Source organism: Psammomys obesus, unplaced genomic scaffold (genome assembly GCF_907164565.1).
Source record: "Psammomys obesus unplaced genomic scaffold, mPsaObe1.curated_primary_1811, whole genome shotgun sequence".
Classification (NCBI taxonomy): Eukaryota; Metazoa; Chordata; class Mammalia; order Rodentia; family Muridae; genus Psammomys; species Psammomys obesus.
The window spans coordinates 149227-161760 of NW_026596326.1; the positions used below are offsets into that span (position 1 = coordinate 149227).

The following is a 12534-nucleotide window of genomic DNA, read 5'->3' on the forward strand; positions in this document are numbered from 1 at the left end:
TGTGTGTGTGTGTGTGTGTGTGTGTGTGTGTGTGTGTGTGTGTGTGTGTACAGGTGCCCATATATGCAGAGGCCAGAGGATGTCTTCTACCCTTGAGGCAGGCTTTATCACTGAACCTGGAGCTTGCTGTTTTTCACCTAGGCTTGTGGCCAGCAAGCCCCGGTGATTTTCCTGTCTTTATCGCCCTCCTCCTCAGTGCTGGGGTTACAGCTGCTTGTGGCCTCACTCAGCCTTTATGAGGTGTTAGGAATCCAAACTCATGTTCCCACACATCTGCAGCAAGCACTCTTACCTACTGAGCCACCATCCCCACCCCATTTTTCTTGTTCTATTTTCGTTTTTGTTTTTATTTTTTATTTTTTATTTTTTTGAGGGTTTCTCTGTATAACCTTGGCTGTCCCGAAACTCACTCTGTAGACCAGACTGGCCCTGAGCTCAGAAAGGATCTACCAGCCTCTGCCTCCTGAGTGCTGGGATTAAAAGCAAATACCATGCACCACGCCCAGCTTCATTTTCATTTTAATTGTGTATTATGTCCTCCTATTCTCCATCTCAAATTTGCTGGGAATTTTTTTAGAGCTGATATATTGGCCTTCTATGTTACAATTTTATTTCTGTACTTAGCGGTTTTGGGCCTTAAAGTACACTTATTTTGAAAATTGTACACTAACTATAAAAATAACACAATTTTTTTGAAGTTTCATGTGCTTAAGTTATGTGCTCCTTTGTCTGGCAACAGTCTTACTTCTATTTTTCAGTATTGGTGATTGAACCCAGAGCCTCATGCATGCTGGGTAAGCACTCCACCACTCAGCTCTTAGCAGTTTAAACAGTGGTAAAGATGCAAAACTCACATCCTACCACCCAACTTAAGAAATGAGATCTAGCCCCACCTGTGAGGTCCAATATGGTTCCTCTCACGTCTTCTTCCTAATATACCAGAAAGCCACTAACTTGGTTTTAAATGTTGTTGTTTGGTTTCCTTTTATTTTGTTTTTTTTTCAAGACAGGATTTAATCTGTGTAGTCCTGACTATCTTAGAACTCACTCTGTAGACGAGGCTGGCCTCGAACTCAGAGATCCCCCTGCCTCTGCCTCCCCAAGTGGTACTTGCCACCAAGCCCTGCTTTGTTTTATTATGATTTTAATTGTGTGGGGGGGTGTGCATGTATGTCTAATGCTCCCAGAGATCAAATGAGGGCATCAGATTCCACTCTAGCTGGAGTTAAAGGCAGTTGTAAATCACTCCTACCCACAAACCCTACCACAACCACCACCACCACAGGTACTGAAAACAGATGCTGAGCCATCCCTTTAACCCCACTATCTTTGTTTTCTTTGAGTATTTCCTGAGCTTCTTTTATGAGTCACATTTTGTTGCTGTGGCAAGATAGCTGAGAGAAATGATTCAGGCAGAAGTAAGGCTCATTGTGGCTCAGTTTCAGGGTCTGTATTCCATGGTGAGCTGATTCCATTGCTTTTGAGCCTGTGGCAAGACAGAAACACCATAGAGCACTGGGGAGGAAAGCTTCCACTCCACGGTAGCCTAGAAGCTAAGGCACAAAACAGGAAGGGGTCAGGAACAAGGGGCACCCTTCAGGATGATGTGTGGAGTGTCTTAATCAATGACACGGAGGCCTGTCATCTTTTTTATTTATGTGAAACATCCAAGACTTCTTTCCCTTTGTGTCAAGCTGCCTGGCCTTCTCTTGTTGGTTTAGAGGGTTGCATTGTGAGGATTTATTTCAGTTCCAACTCTGCACAGTGGTGCCATCTGATAAGTTTTTATTTTTAAGGTAGTTTAATCCGTGACAGTTCTTTTGCTTCCTGTGGCTAATGCTTATGTCTTTTTAAGAAAGTATTGTGGAGGGGCAATGGGGGAAGAGGTCAGAAGGCAGCTTTCCAGGATTGGATTTTCTCTTTCACCTTGTTTTTGAGGCAGGGTCTCTCTTGTTCCTGCTCTTGACCTCATATTCCAGGCTAGCTGGCCCGCAAGCTTCCAGGCAGTACTACTGTTACCAAGTCCCATCTCCCCAGGAGCGCAGGGACTACAGATCCAAACCACTACATCTGCCTTTGTAGCTGAGTTCTGCAATTAGGCTTAAGCAACAAGCACTTTTACCCACCTAGCCATCTCCCTGGCCCCTTGTGTCTTTTTTGAAGGTATCTTAAACTCATGAAAATCTGTTTACTCTAGCAGCTTCGTTATTTTGTCTTTCGTCTTTAGGCCACTGTTTCATTTTCTCTGTGGGTGTCCAGCTGACCAGGATCACTTACACTTTCCCCAAGTGCATCATGCCCTCCTGGTCCTGTAATCTGGTCCACGAGTGTTTCTGGAGCATCCTTTACACTCCCTGTCTGATCTCATGCGATTCTAGCACGCGCAATTACTCCAGAGTTATAGCCAGTGTTATTAAGGTTTTGATCAGAATTTTCCCGAATGTATAGTCCAGAGTTTAGAGTATTCCATTCCTTTGGCTATGGTATATTACTACTGCTTTTAGGCTGTTGTTAATTTCTCTGACATGTCTGAGGGGTGCAGCCCTGTGTATCTTTTGCCCTGCCGTATTTCCTTCCCAGCATTGTTGCTTTTGATGTAAATATTTGCCTTCTGAGAGGATCACATTCTAGTTATTATTGCTGATATGTGATACACTGTAGTTTTTACATTCCCTAAGTAATTCTTATTTTGCATTCTATATGAACATAGCCATATCAAATGATGACATTTTTATTTCTTCTTTTCCAAATTTTAATCAATTTTGATGTTTTTGAGGTAGAGTCTCGCTATGTAATTCAGGCTGGTCTGGAGCTCTTTATATAGCCTGGGTTTGCCTTGAGTTTATGATCCTCCTGCCTCTGCCTCCTGATTGCTGAGACTAAAGACTGTCCATCCCATCTAACTCAAGATATCATGTACTTTGTTGTCATTGTTATTTTGGAGGTATGGTGTGTGTGTGTGTGTGTGTGTGTGTGTGTGTGTGTGTGTGTGTGCAGCCAGAGGAAGAATCATGACCTCCTCTATCACTCTCATCTTTACTCCTTTAACAGAGTCACTCACTAAACCTGTAGCTAGGCTGGCAGCAAAGGCCATCCATCCTCCTGTGTTCATTTCCCACACTAAGTGCTGCGAATCCAAACTCAGGTCCTCGTGCTTGTGGGGTAAGCACTCATTCCCTGACCCAACTTCCAGTCTTTTATTTACTTTTTCTTTACTTGTACTATGACGTATACTATTATCATTTTTATTCAACTTTATGCTATATGTATAATGTTAAATAAAAACGATAACAGCACCCTTGGTGGCCTCCACTAGGTTTATAAATCCAGTTTGAAACCGTTCTTTCATTTCTTTGGAGGACCCTGTGATTGCTGTTTTTCTTTCTTAAACATCTGGAAGAATCTACTCATGCTGCCATCTGCCCCTGAGATTTTCTCTGTGAGAAAGTTTAAGCTGCTGGTTCTGTATATTTCTTAGATACAGGCCCATTTAGACTTCGTTTTGTATATTAATGTTGTTACATTGCCCGAGAAGTTTGAGTCTAGGAATCGTTACTGCCATATTGTCTCATTATATTTTTACCTGATAAACCTTTGTGGAATCTGTCCTGATGCTGCCTTAACACATGAAGTACTATACACTCTAAGTGGAGAAGGGTGAAGAGAACCCACACAGGCACCTCACATGAACACTACCGAGAACTGAAGGTAGTTCTGGTAGTTTTGGTAACGTGGCCTTCTTTCCCCTCTTCACTTGTCTTGCCAAAGGCTTATCAGGTTCTTTAATTCCTACTTTTTAAATCTCTTGGTAGCCTGTTTTCTTTATTATTTCCTGTTTTCATCGGATTTAATTTCCTCTTTTTCGATTCTTTTGAGATTGTTAGTCAATATATCCATGTATTTCCTACATTTGAAAGCTTTGCTGTTCTGTGAGCTCCCATTCATATCTGTACTATCAGTTCAGAAGATTTCTAATTGTGGTCATGGTTTCTCCTTTGATGTGTCAGTAATATAGAAATGCATCACTTTCCTTCTGTTCTCTCTGATTTTGGCTTTGAACATTTTGAAGGTCTGCTGTTGTGTGCACACAGCTGGAGATGGTCCTATCACGTTCCTTGTGAAATGCCCCTTTGACAATAGTCTGTTTTCTCTAATGCTGTGGGATTGCTTTGTACTAGTATAAGCACCGTCTTTCTTTTCCATTTTAAATCCTTTCCATTCTTATTTCAGTGTTTGTGTTTTCCTGTCTCTTTTCTGGTGGCCTGGAGCTGGGCTCTGTTTAGATTAGTGACTCAGTGTGTGGAGTTTAGAGTCTGCTCTCCTATTCAGACTGTTTATTCACCTGCTTTAAATTCTTTTTTATCTTTCTTCCCTTCTCCTGGATTGTTTTTATTGCCTCGCTTTTATCCTGTATTAGCTTGTTGATTTACACTCTTTAGCTTTTTAGTGGTAAATGTAATATTTAAAACTAGCTTTTTATTATCCAAAATAATGTCTTTACTTGTTCTCATACAGGACTGGGGATGTAGCTCAGCAGGCTGAGTACTTGCCTAACATGCACCAACCGGGCTTTGTGTTGCCAGGTTTATGCAGTTGCGGGTAATCCAGCACTTGGGAGGATTGAGAGTTCAAGGTCATTGTTAGATACATGGTGAGTTTGAGGCTGGCTGGGACACCAAGATGCTGTCTCAAAGCAAAGGAAAACTCCTGGGAATGCTTGCACCTTTCAGTATTAAAATGTCTCCTTGTACACTCTTTTGTGTTGTTGTTGGTGGTGGTGGTGGTGGCGGGTTTGTTTTTTTTTTTTTTGTTGTTGTTTGTTGTTGTTTTTTTGGGGGGGTTCTTTTGTTTTGTTTTTTTGAGACAGGTTTTCTTGTGTAGCCTTGGCTATCCTGGACTAGCTTTGTAGACCTGCTGGCCTCAATCTCATAGAGATCTGCCTGCCTCTGCCTCCCCAAGAACTGGGTTTCCTGTGCATTTTAATCCTACAAATGCCAAGGCAGTATTATTATTATATAATATAATCAGTATTTATTGTCCAAAATTTACTTTTTCCTTACATTTTGTATTTCTACGCATTTCTTTTTTGTGGTCTCCTTTGAGCACAGGCCTGCTGTTGGCACTGTCTCTTATTTATCTTCAGGGCACTCACTATCTATCTCATGTTTACTCTTTGGAGATGTTTTCTCTTTCTGGTTGACTTTCTCTTTTGAGTTTGGCAATTTGATCCTTTTAAAGCTGTTGAGTAGGTACAGACTTGTTGTTTGGCTCAAGGGATTATTTGGTCAGATAATCCATGGGGCCATATCTACTTCTCAGGTAAAACTCCTATTTATGAATGACCATTAAGCTCTTTCCCCCAGACTCACAGATTCCCCTTCCTGAAATACTAGATGCTGTCTCACAGACGGGCTCTTGTGTCCCTGTGGTGTTTTCCTCATGCAAATGTCACAGTGTCATGTCCGGGGCCGCTGCTTCTGCACATGCAGTTGACTATCCTTTTTCACTACTGTGCATGAGCATTTCACACAGCCCAGGGAGCAAGTTAACTTCTGGTTATCTAAATACTCCAAGAGGCCTGGAAAACGTGAAAGCACGTTGGCCTTGAGGGTTGCTTCCTACACCTCTAGATTCAGAGTTTTGTTTTGGCAACATTGGGGTTGTCATAAAGACCCTATCACCAGACACAATAGCCACACACACTTCTTATTTGTTAGCACAGTATGGTCTGCATTAGAGATCTTTTAAGGTTGTTTTTCTTTTTCCTTTTTATTTTTTTAATTAATTTTTTATTAATGTTGGGTTTTTTTTTTTTTTTTTTTTGTTTTGAGACAGGGTTTCTCTGTGTAGCCTTGGCTGTCCTGGGCTCTCTCTGTAGACCAGGCTGGCCTCAAACTCACAGAGATCCCCCTGCCTCGGCCTCCCTGAGGCCGAGGTTAAAGGCATGCACCATCATGCCTGCTTTTAAGTTATTGCATTTTTATGTGCATTCTTTGATTAAAATTTTTATATAATATAATTTGATCATATTCTTTTGTCTTCTCTCCCACATCCTCCCCATTAAAATTCAATATCTCTCTCTAGAGAATTTTTTGAGACAGAATCTTCTCTCTCTTCCTAAAAACATTTTATTATTAATGTGTGTGTGAGCGCGTGTGTTTGCCTATGTGTATGTGTGCATGACTGGCCCATGCAAAGATCAGAAGAGGGCATTGAATACCCTGGAACTGGAGTAACAGGCCGATGTTAGCGATTATGTGAGTGCTGGGAATTGAACCTGGATCTTGTGGAAAAGCAGCCAATGTTCATAGCAGCTAAGCTATATCTCCAGCCCCGAAATCTTACTCTTTAACCCAGGTCAGCCTCAAACCCACAGTGATCTTCCTGCCTCAACGTCTCAAATGTTGGAATTACAAGCATGAGTCATCCTCCATGGGCTATATTAGATATTTTTTGAGCTTTAAAGGTCAGATACAAATCTGTTTAATCACAAACAAAATAAGTGCTGTTCTCAGAATCTCAACCCTGATGCAGGATCTTTGAAATCAAGCTCCCAAATAATGTACAGCATTCAATAAGCCTCCATAATACTGAGTTCACTTCTCTGGCTCTTGCCCTTCATATTACCACTGTAAGTGTTACACTGCAGTTTCTTTGTTAGCACTGTCCACAGGCTGTTCGTTTCATTCCGTCAAGCTGTTCCACACGGGTAAAAGTGACATGTCTGTTTTCAATATCTTTCAGGAGGGATTACAAAGACCGTGAGTAAGAAATTTCTCAAGGTGGGAATCCCTAAGAAAGGACCGGATCAGTGGATACTGAAGGAGAGAGTCGCCCGAGAGAGTCACCTGGAGTGTGCTGACCTGTTAGACTGCCAATGCTGGGGAGGTCAGGAGGTCAGTTTGTGGCAGGTGATCCTCACCCAACAGAACACTCCATCTAAGCTCAGTGAGCAGAAAGTCGAGGAGTCAGAGAAGGGCTGCCCAGTGAGTCCGTTATCCGCGCAAAGCCAGAGATCTCCAGCAAGCAAAAAAGCTTTGGAATGCGGTGAGTGTGGGAGAGCCTTCTGTAAGAGTTCCGCCCTTAAGAAACATCAGAAAACTCATGCTGAAAAACTCAACCCGAGTCAGAAAATGCCACTTAAAGACAAGCGCTATGAATGTAGAGAATGTGGGAAAGCCTTTCACCAGAGTACACACCTTATCCATCACCAAAGAATTCACACCGGCGAGAAGCCGTATGAATGTAAAGACTGTGGCAAGGCCTTCTCAGTGAGCTCTTCGCTTACCTACCACCAGAAAATCCACACTGGAGAAAAGCCTTTTGAATGCAACGTCTGTGGAAAAGCCTTTCTCCGGAACATACATCTTTCCCACCATGAGAGAATACATACTGGAGAGAAACCTTTCCAGTGTGACATTTGTGACAAAGCTTTCGTTTGCAGAGCACATCTTACCAAACACCAGAATATTCACAGTGGCAAGAAACCCTATAAATGTAATGAATGCGGGAAGGCCTTCAATCAGAGTACAAGTTTTCTTCAGCATCAGAGAATACACACTGGAGAGAAACCCTTTGAATGCAATGAGTGTGGGAAGGCCTTCAGGGTGAACTCTTCCCTGACTGAACACCAGAGAATTCACACCGGGGAGAAACCATATAAATGCAACGAGTGTGGCAAAGCATTCAGGGATAATTCATCCTTTGCGAGACATCGGAAAATTCACACTGGCGAGAAACCCTGCCAGTGTGGCTTGTGCGAGAAGGCATTCAGGGACCAGTCAGCCCTCGCCCAGCACCAGAGAGTCCACACTGGGGAAAAGCCTTTCACGTGTAACACCTGTGAGAAAGCCTTCAGCGACCATTCAGCCCTTACCCAACATAAGAGAATCCACACGAGAGAAAAACCATACACCTGTAAAGCCTGCGGGAAAGCATTTATCCGAAGCACGCACCTCACTCAGCACCTCAGGATTCACACGGGAGAGAAGCCTTATAAATGTAACAGGTGTGGGAAAGCTTTCAACCAGACTGCGAACCTCATCCAGCATCAGAGGCACCACACCAGAGGAAAATGATATGAATGTGGTTCCTACGGAAATGCTGTGGGAACAATGCCATTAGTTATGGAATATAAGAGAATCACAACAAAGCCCTTCGTCAGGGCGGTTGTATTTACTGAGAGCCAGGTTTCGCAATGCCATGAGTCTTGAGAATTTTAAGAAGGGTGAACGCACCTTACTCTCTAGCACTGCCTCAGCTGAATAAAGTACTTTTAATTGGCATGAATTACCAACTATTAGAACGGAAATGAAACTTCATCAAAAGTATAAATGTCAGTTATCAAACTTACCATTTTAAAAGAATTATAAAGTTATAACACTTAAGATTGAGAAGCAAAGGAACCAAAAGGGAAGAAAATGGTCCAAATATATTTTCTTCTAGATTTTCTGATATAAGGAAGTTGTTGTCTTTAATGGAACCCTTTGTCTCCCCTCATCCACATTCCTGGTTCCTAGTGTAAAGCAGGTGCAAGCCAGACCTGAGTCAAGAGTCATTTAAATTATGCTCCTCGAGATCCTACTTGTGTTTCAGCCACCTTTGTCAAATCTCCTGGGTCTACCTGCCCACTGGCTCCCTCCCTGTGTTCTTTAGGGAAGGTTCACTTGAATTGTGTGACACTCTTCTGACTTAGCTCCAACTCTTATCACCATGTTCCTTGTTATCACCACCCTGGACCTCATTCATAATGCAAATCAGAGTTGCAAAAATCAGCAGGGACCGTGATTCTAGATTTTGCACCCAAATCCAACTTTCAGAATTTAAGGTCTCTTTATGGAGGCAAAAGCTCTCAAAGGTACTGTATCATCCAGTTAGTTGTTCAAGCCCTCACTAACTATGACCCTGGCATGATACCTAAAGACAAACTTTTCCCTGATAGCCATTACCCTCTAGCCATTCCAAACCATAGTAAAGTTACAGTGTCCACAGGAGTCTGGGGCTCACTCAACCTGAGGGTTCTAAGGCCAGTTACCAAATGCTCTGACCCGTTTCCTGTTCCTGGCCAGTCCTCTGTAGCTACTGCATTCGGGTGTGCCACAACCTTTTTATTGAACTGTGCATCCTGGTCCTTGCCCAGCCTTTGTCTGGATTTCTCAGGGTATTAATTCTGTGCTCTATAAAAGCACTATGCTTATAATCTCTGCTTATATGCTAGAAAGTTCATTTCTTTTCCTCCACTAGGACATCCCACCACTTAAAGACTACTGTCCTAACAATAGTGAACAATATACTGAACAATTCCATGGGTCCTGAGAGGAAAGGTAGCACCATGGACACTCTCTGGCTGTGGCCAGCCTCAGCCCCGAAAGGCTGTGACAGGCTAGGCTTCCACCATCATTAATTCCTCAGTGTTTCTTCTGTAGAAATCACATTCACAACCATTCATCATCATATATGCAACCCCTGGGGACACTCTTTTCCACATCACAAGGAACAGAACATGCAAGCCATGAAGGCTGAAGAGCCAGTCAGCTCATTCCAAGAGGGAAGTTCCTGGTTCCTAGCTTGTAGAAGTGCCGGTTATGCAGTTGGGTAGCCTTGTCCCCTAAAGCAGTACAACTCTGCCGCAGCTTAAAGAAGGGGACATTCTATATCGTGTCAGATTCTGAGTTGTTGCGTCCACCTGGAAGCTTTGGGCACCCCCAAAACCTGAATTCAGATTTCAGCAAATAAAGGCCACCTGTGTGGGGAGGCCTCTCTGGTTAGGGGACTAAAAACTCACATGTCCTCTCTTAGGCATGTCAAGGGGGGGGGGCATTTAACGGGGCTACTGGGCACCCTCCGCCGTGTGTACCCATATATCCCCCGCAGCTTCCTATGGCCAGACCTGCAGATTCCATTTTAACCTGCAGCACTGTGCTTCCCGCCACTGACATCTGCCCTCGACCCGATGTGTATGACCCGCCGGATCCGTGGCCACACAAACCCTCACCTTTACCTTTCGAGTGTCCGAGAGTTTCCAAGTTCCTTTTTGTTTTATAGTGGTTTGTTTTGAGTCCAGCTCTCTGTCAGCCAGGCCCGTCCACAAGTCACTGCCTCCAGATGGCAAGGACTGCACTGGGGCTGAAGCTTGTGTCGAGGTTAACGCTCTCCTTTATCTTGGTGACGGCCTAGGAGGGTGGCTGCAACCTCCCTTTCCCTGAGCTTATCTTCCTCAGGTGCAGCTAGTGAAATTATGCTTATTCACTCATCCCTGGGAGACAGAAATGCAGTAAATAGCCAGTTAAACACGCCTTGGCCAACCTGAAGTCTAATAGTGGTGGCTTGGCTGGACGGTGGCTTTATGATGTTCTACCAAATGATTACTAGTGCCTTGACTAGGAGAGTCAACTTCTTGGGTACTATTCTGTCCTTTTCTAATCTGAAGTAGCATGAACTATCTACATGGCTGATGGGGTTACCCCAACATCAACTTTGACCCCTAGTGAGCATTTTCAGGACCCTTGAGATAAGTGTGTTCTCCAGCCAGGCGTGGTGTGCATGTCTTTAATCCCAGCTCTTGGGAGGTAGAGGGAGGCAGATCTCTGTAAGTTTGAGAATAGCCAGGGCTATATAAAGAGGCCCTGTCTCAAAAAAAAAAGTTTCTCCCACGTTACTGAGAAAAGCTTTTCTCCACCCTGACAGGTTAATCTCAAAACAATTCCTAGGGAGAGCCATCCCTTCCATTTCTAGATTTCATGGCAGAAAGACCAGTGCTTGGGACCTTTCAGGACTGTGGTTTGCAAGCTCTGACACATCTTCAGCAGCTCTCTCCACACAACCCATTCACCCTCTGTGCTCCACACAGTGCACAGAGATGGTTCCCAACATTCTTTCCTGGTGGCGTGACTGCCTGTGGCAGAGGAAGAGCTGAACTTGTTTGCAGTGTCGGTCTCCTCGGTCCCTCCTCTGAACTAGAGAAGCCACCTCCCATCAGACACACCAGAAGTACCAGTGTCACTCTGCTCAGGGTCGGCTAAAGTTTCCTCATGTTTGTGGACTCCCACCAACAGCCACCGAAACTACCTGTCCTCTTTTGTGAGAACTTCCTCAACTCCCGGTTTTATACCTGGGCTCCTTTCGCCTGCTTATCTAAGATTGCATGTCCCAGCCTACCACCTTCTTCCATATCCCTGACTGCTTTCAAAATGGCCTCTTGGTGGCTGAAGGTTAGCTCAGAAGTGACAAGCACTTGCTGCTCCCGGCACCGAGGCACCGACATCAGATGGCCCACAAACTGCCTCTAACTCCAGCCCCAGGTGATCTGATGCCTCCAAAGAGACCTCGGTGTTCTTAGCTGTGAGAAATGAATTATCTTTAGCCAAGGTCACCCACCTAGTAAGTGGTAGACTGGACCTAACCTCCAGTTTTGCTTGCTTGATTACCTCTCCGGGTGTTTTGCTTGTATGTTTACATGTGTTCTCTTGCACTTGCCTGATGCTGATGGAAGCCAGGAGAGGGAGTTGGGTTTTCCTGGGTGAACTGACCTCATTGCTGAAGGTACTACTGAAAGCTGTTAGCGTTTCATTTCTGCCCACCTAACACTCAGAGCTGCCCCACCTCCAAATCCCAAGGGCTGAAAACTATTTTGGGAAATTTTCAGTTAGAAATAAGAGCATTCAGAATAATGAAGAGTATTTCATTTCTGCTGTTGGTTTCCTTTGTTTCTTGAGGTAGGGGTCTCATGTAGCCCAGGTTGGCCTTGAATTAAGTAGGTGGCTGAACCTAGCTTTATATGCCTGATTCTCCTGCCTCTTAACAAATGCGGACTATCCAGCATGTGCCACCATCCTAAACATGGTGTATTAAGGGTATTTCTGAAGCTGTTTCACACTATCAGATAATGGAGAAATATTTACATACAATTGAACATTTTTATTACACTTTAGAAGAAACTCTGCAAACTGGTAACCAAAGAAGCAATAGAAAACTAAAGTCATACTTCTGGGGAAATATTGTATTTGTTAACTATAATTTACTCAATAAAGTGAAAAGCAAAATGTGGAATGGATTATTAGGGTTAAGTTTCCAAGAAGCAAGCATGTCATAAAACTAGAATAAGTGTGACAAAAATTTCACACTGTTGAGAAAGTATAAGCATATCGTAAAGTCTCATTTTGTTTGTTTGTTTGTTTGTTTGTTTTTTCCATTCATGTCTCAACTGGTTCCATGGGAAGAATGGTTATAAACAGGTGAGTGAAGTAAGCTTCAGGACTCAACCTCACCCCGATTTGAGCAATTTGTACTGGATAGGAAAAACTGACAATAAATGTGAGCTAAGCCTCTAGTCCAGCTCCACCTTTGTAATGTATACCAGGAGGATCAGCTCAAGGGCAGGGGATAATATAAAGCTTTCAGGTACAGCCTTGCTCTTTCCACAGGAAAGAACCTGTACTAGCAGAACCTCTTACACGATTCACAAACTTGAAGAAGAAGAAGAAGAACGAGGAGGAGGAGGAGGAGGAGGAGGAGGAGGAGGAGGAGGAGGAGGAG

The 12534-nt window shown here is 43.6% G+C and overlaps 1 protein-coding gene across 1 annotated transcript in view; it reads left to right on the plus strand.

Moving 5' to 3' along the window:
- The window catches only part of Znf454 (zinc finger protein 454), a 15585-nt gene extending 7193 nt beyond the window's left edge, over nt 1-8392 (plus strand). Inside the window, exon 5 of the mRNA XM_055597186.1 lies at nt 6745-8392. Coding sequence (XP_055453161.1) covers nt 6745-8078 — 1334 coding nt within the window. The 3' untranslated portion in view covers nt 8079-8392. The remainder of the gene's footprint in view (nt 1-6744) is intronic.
- The last annotated feature ends 4142 nt before the right edge of the window (nt 8393-12534 follow it).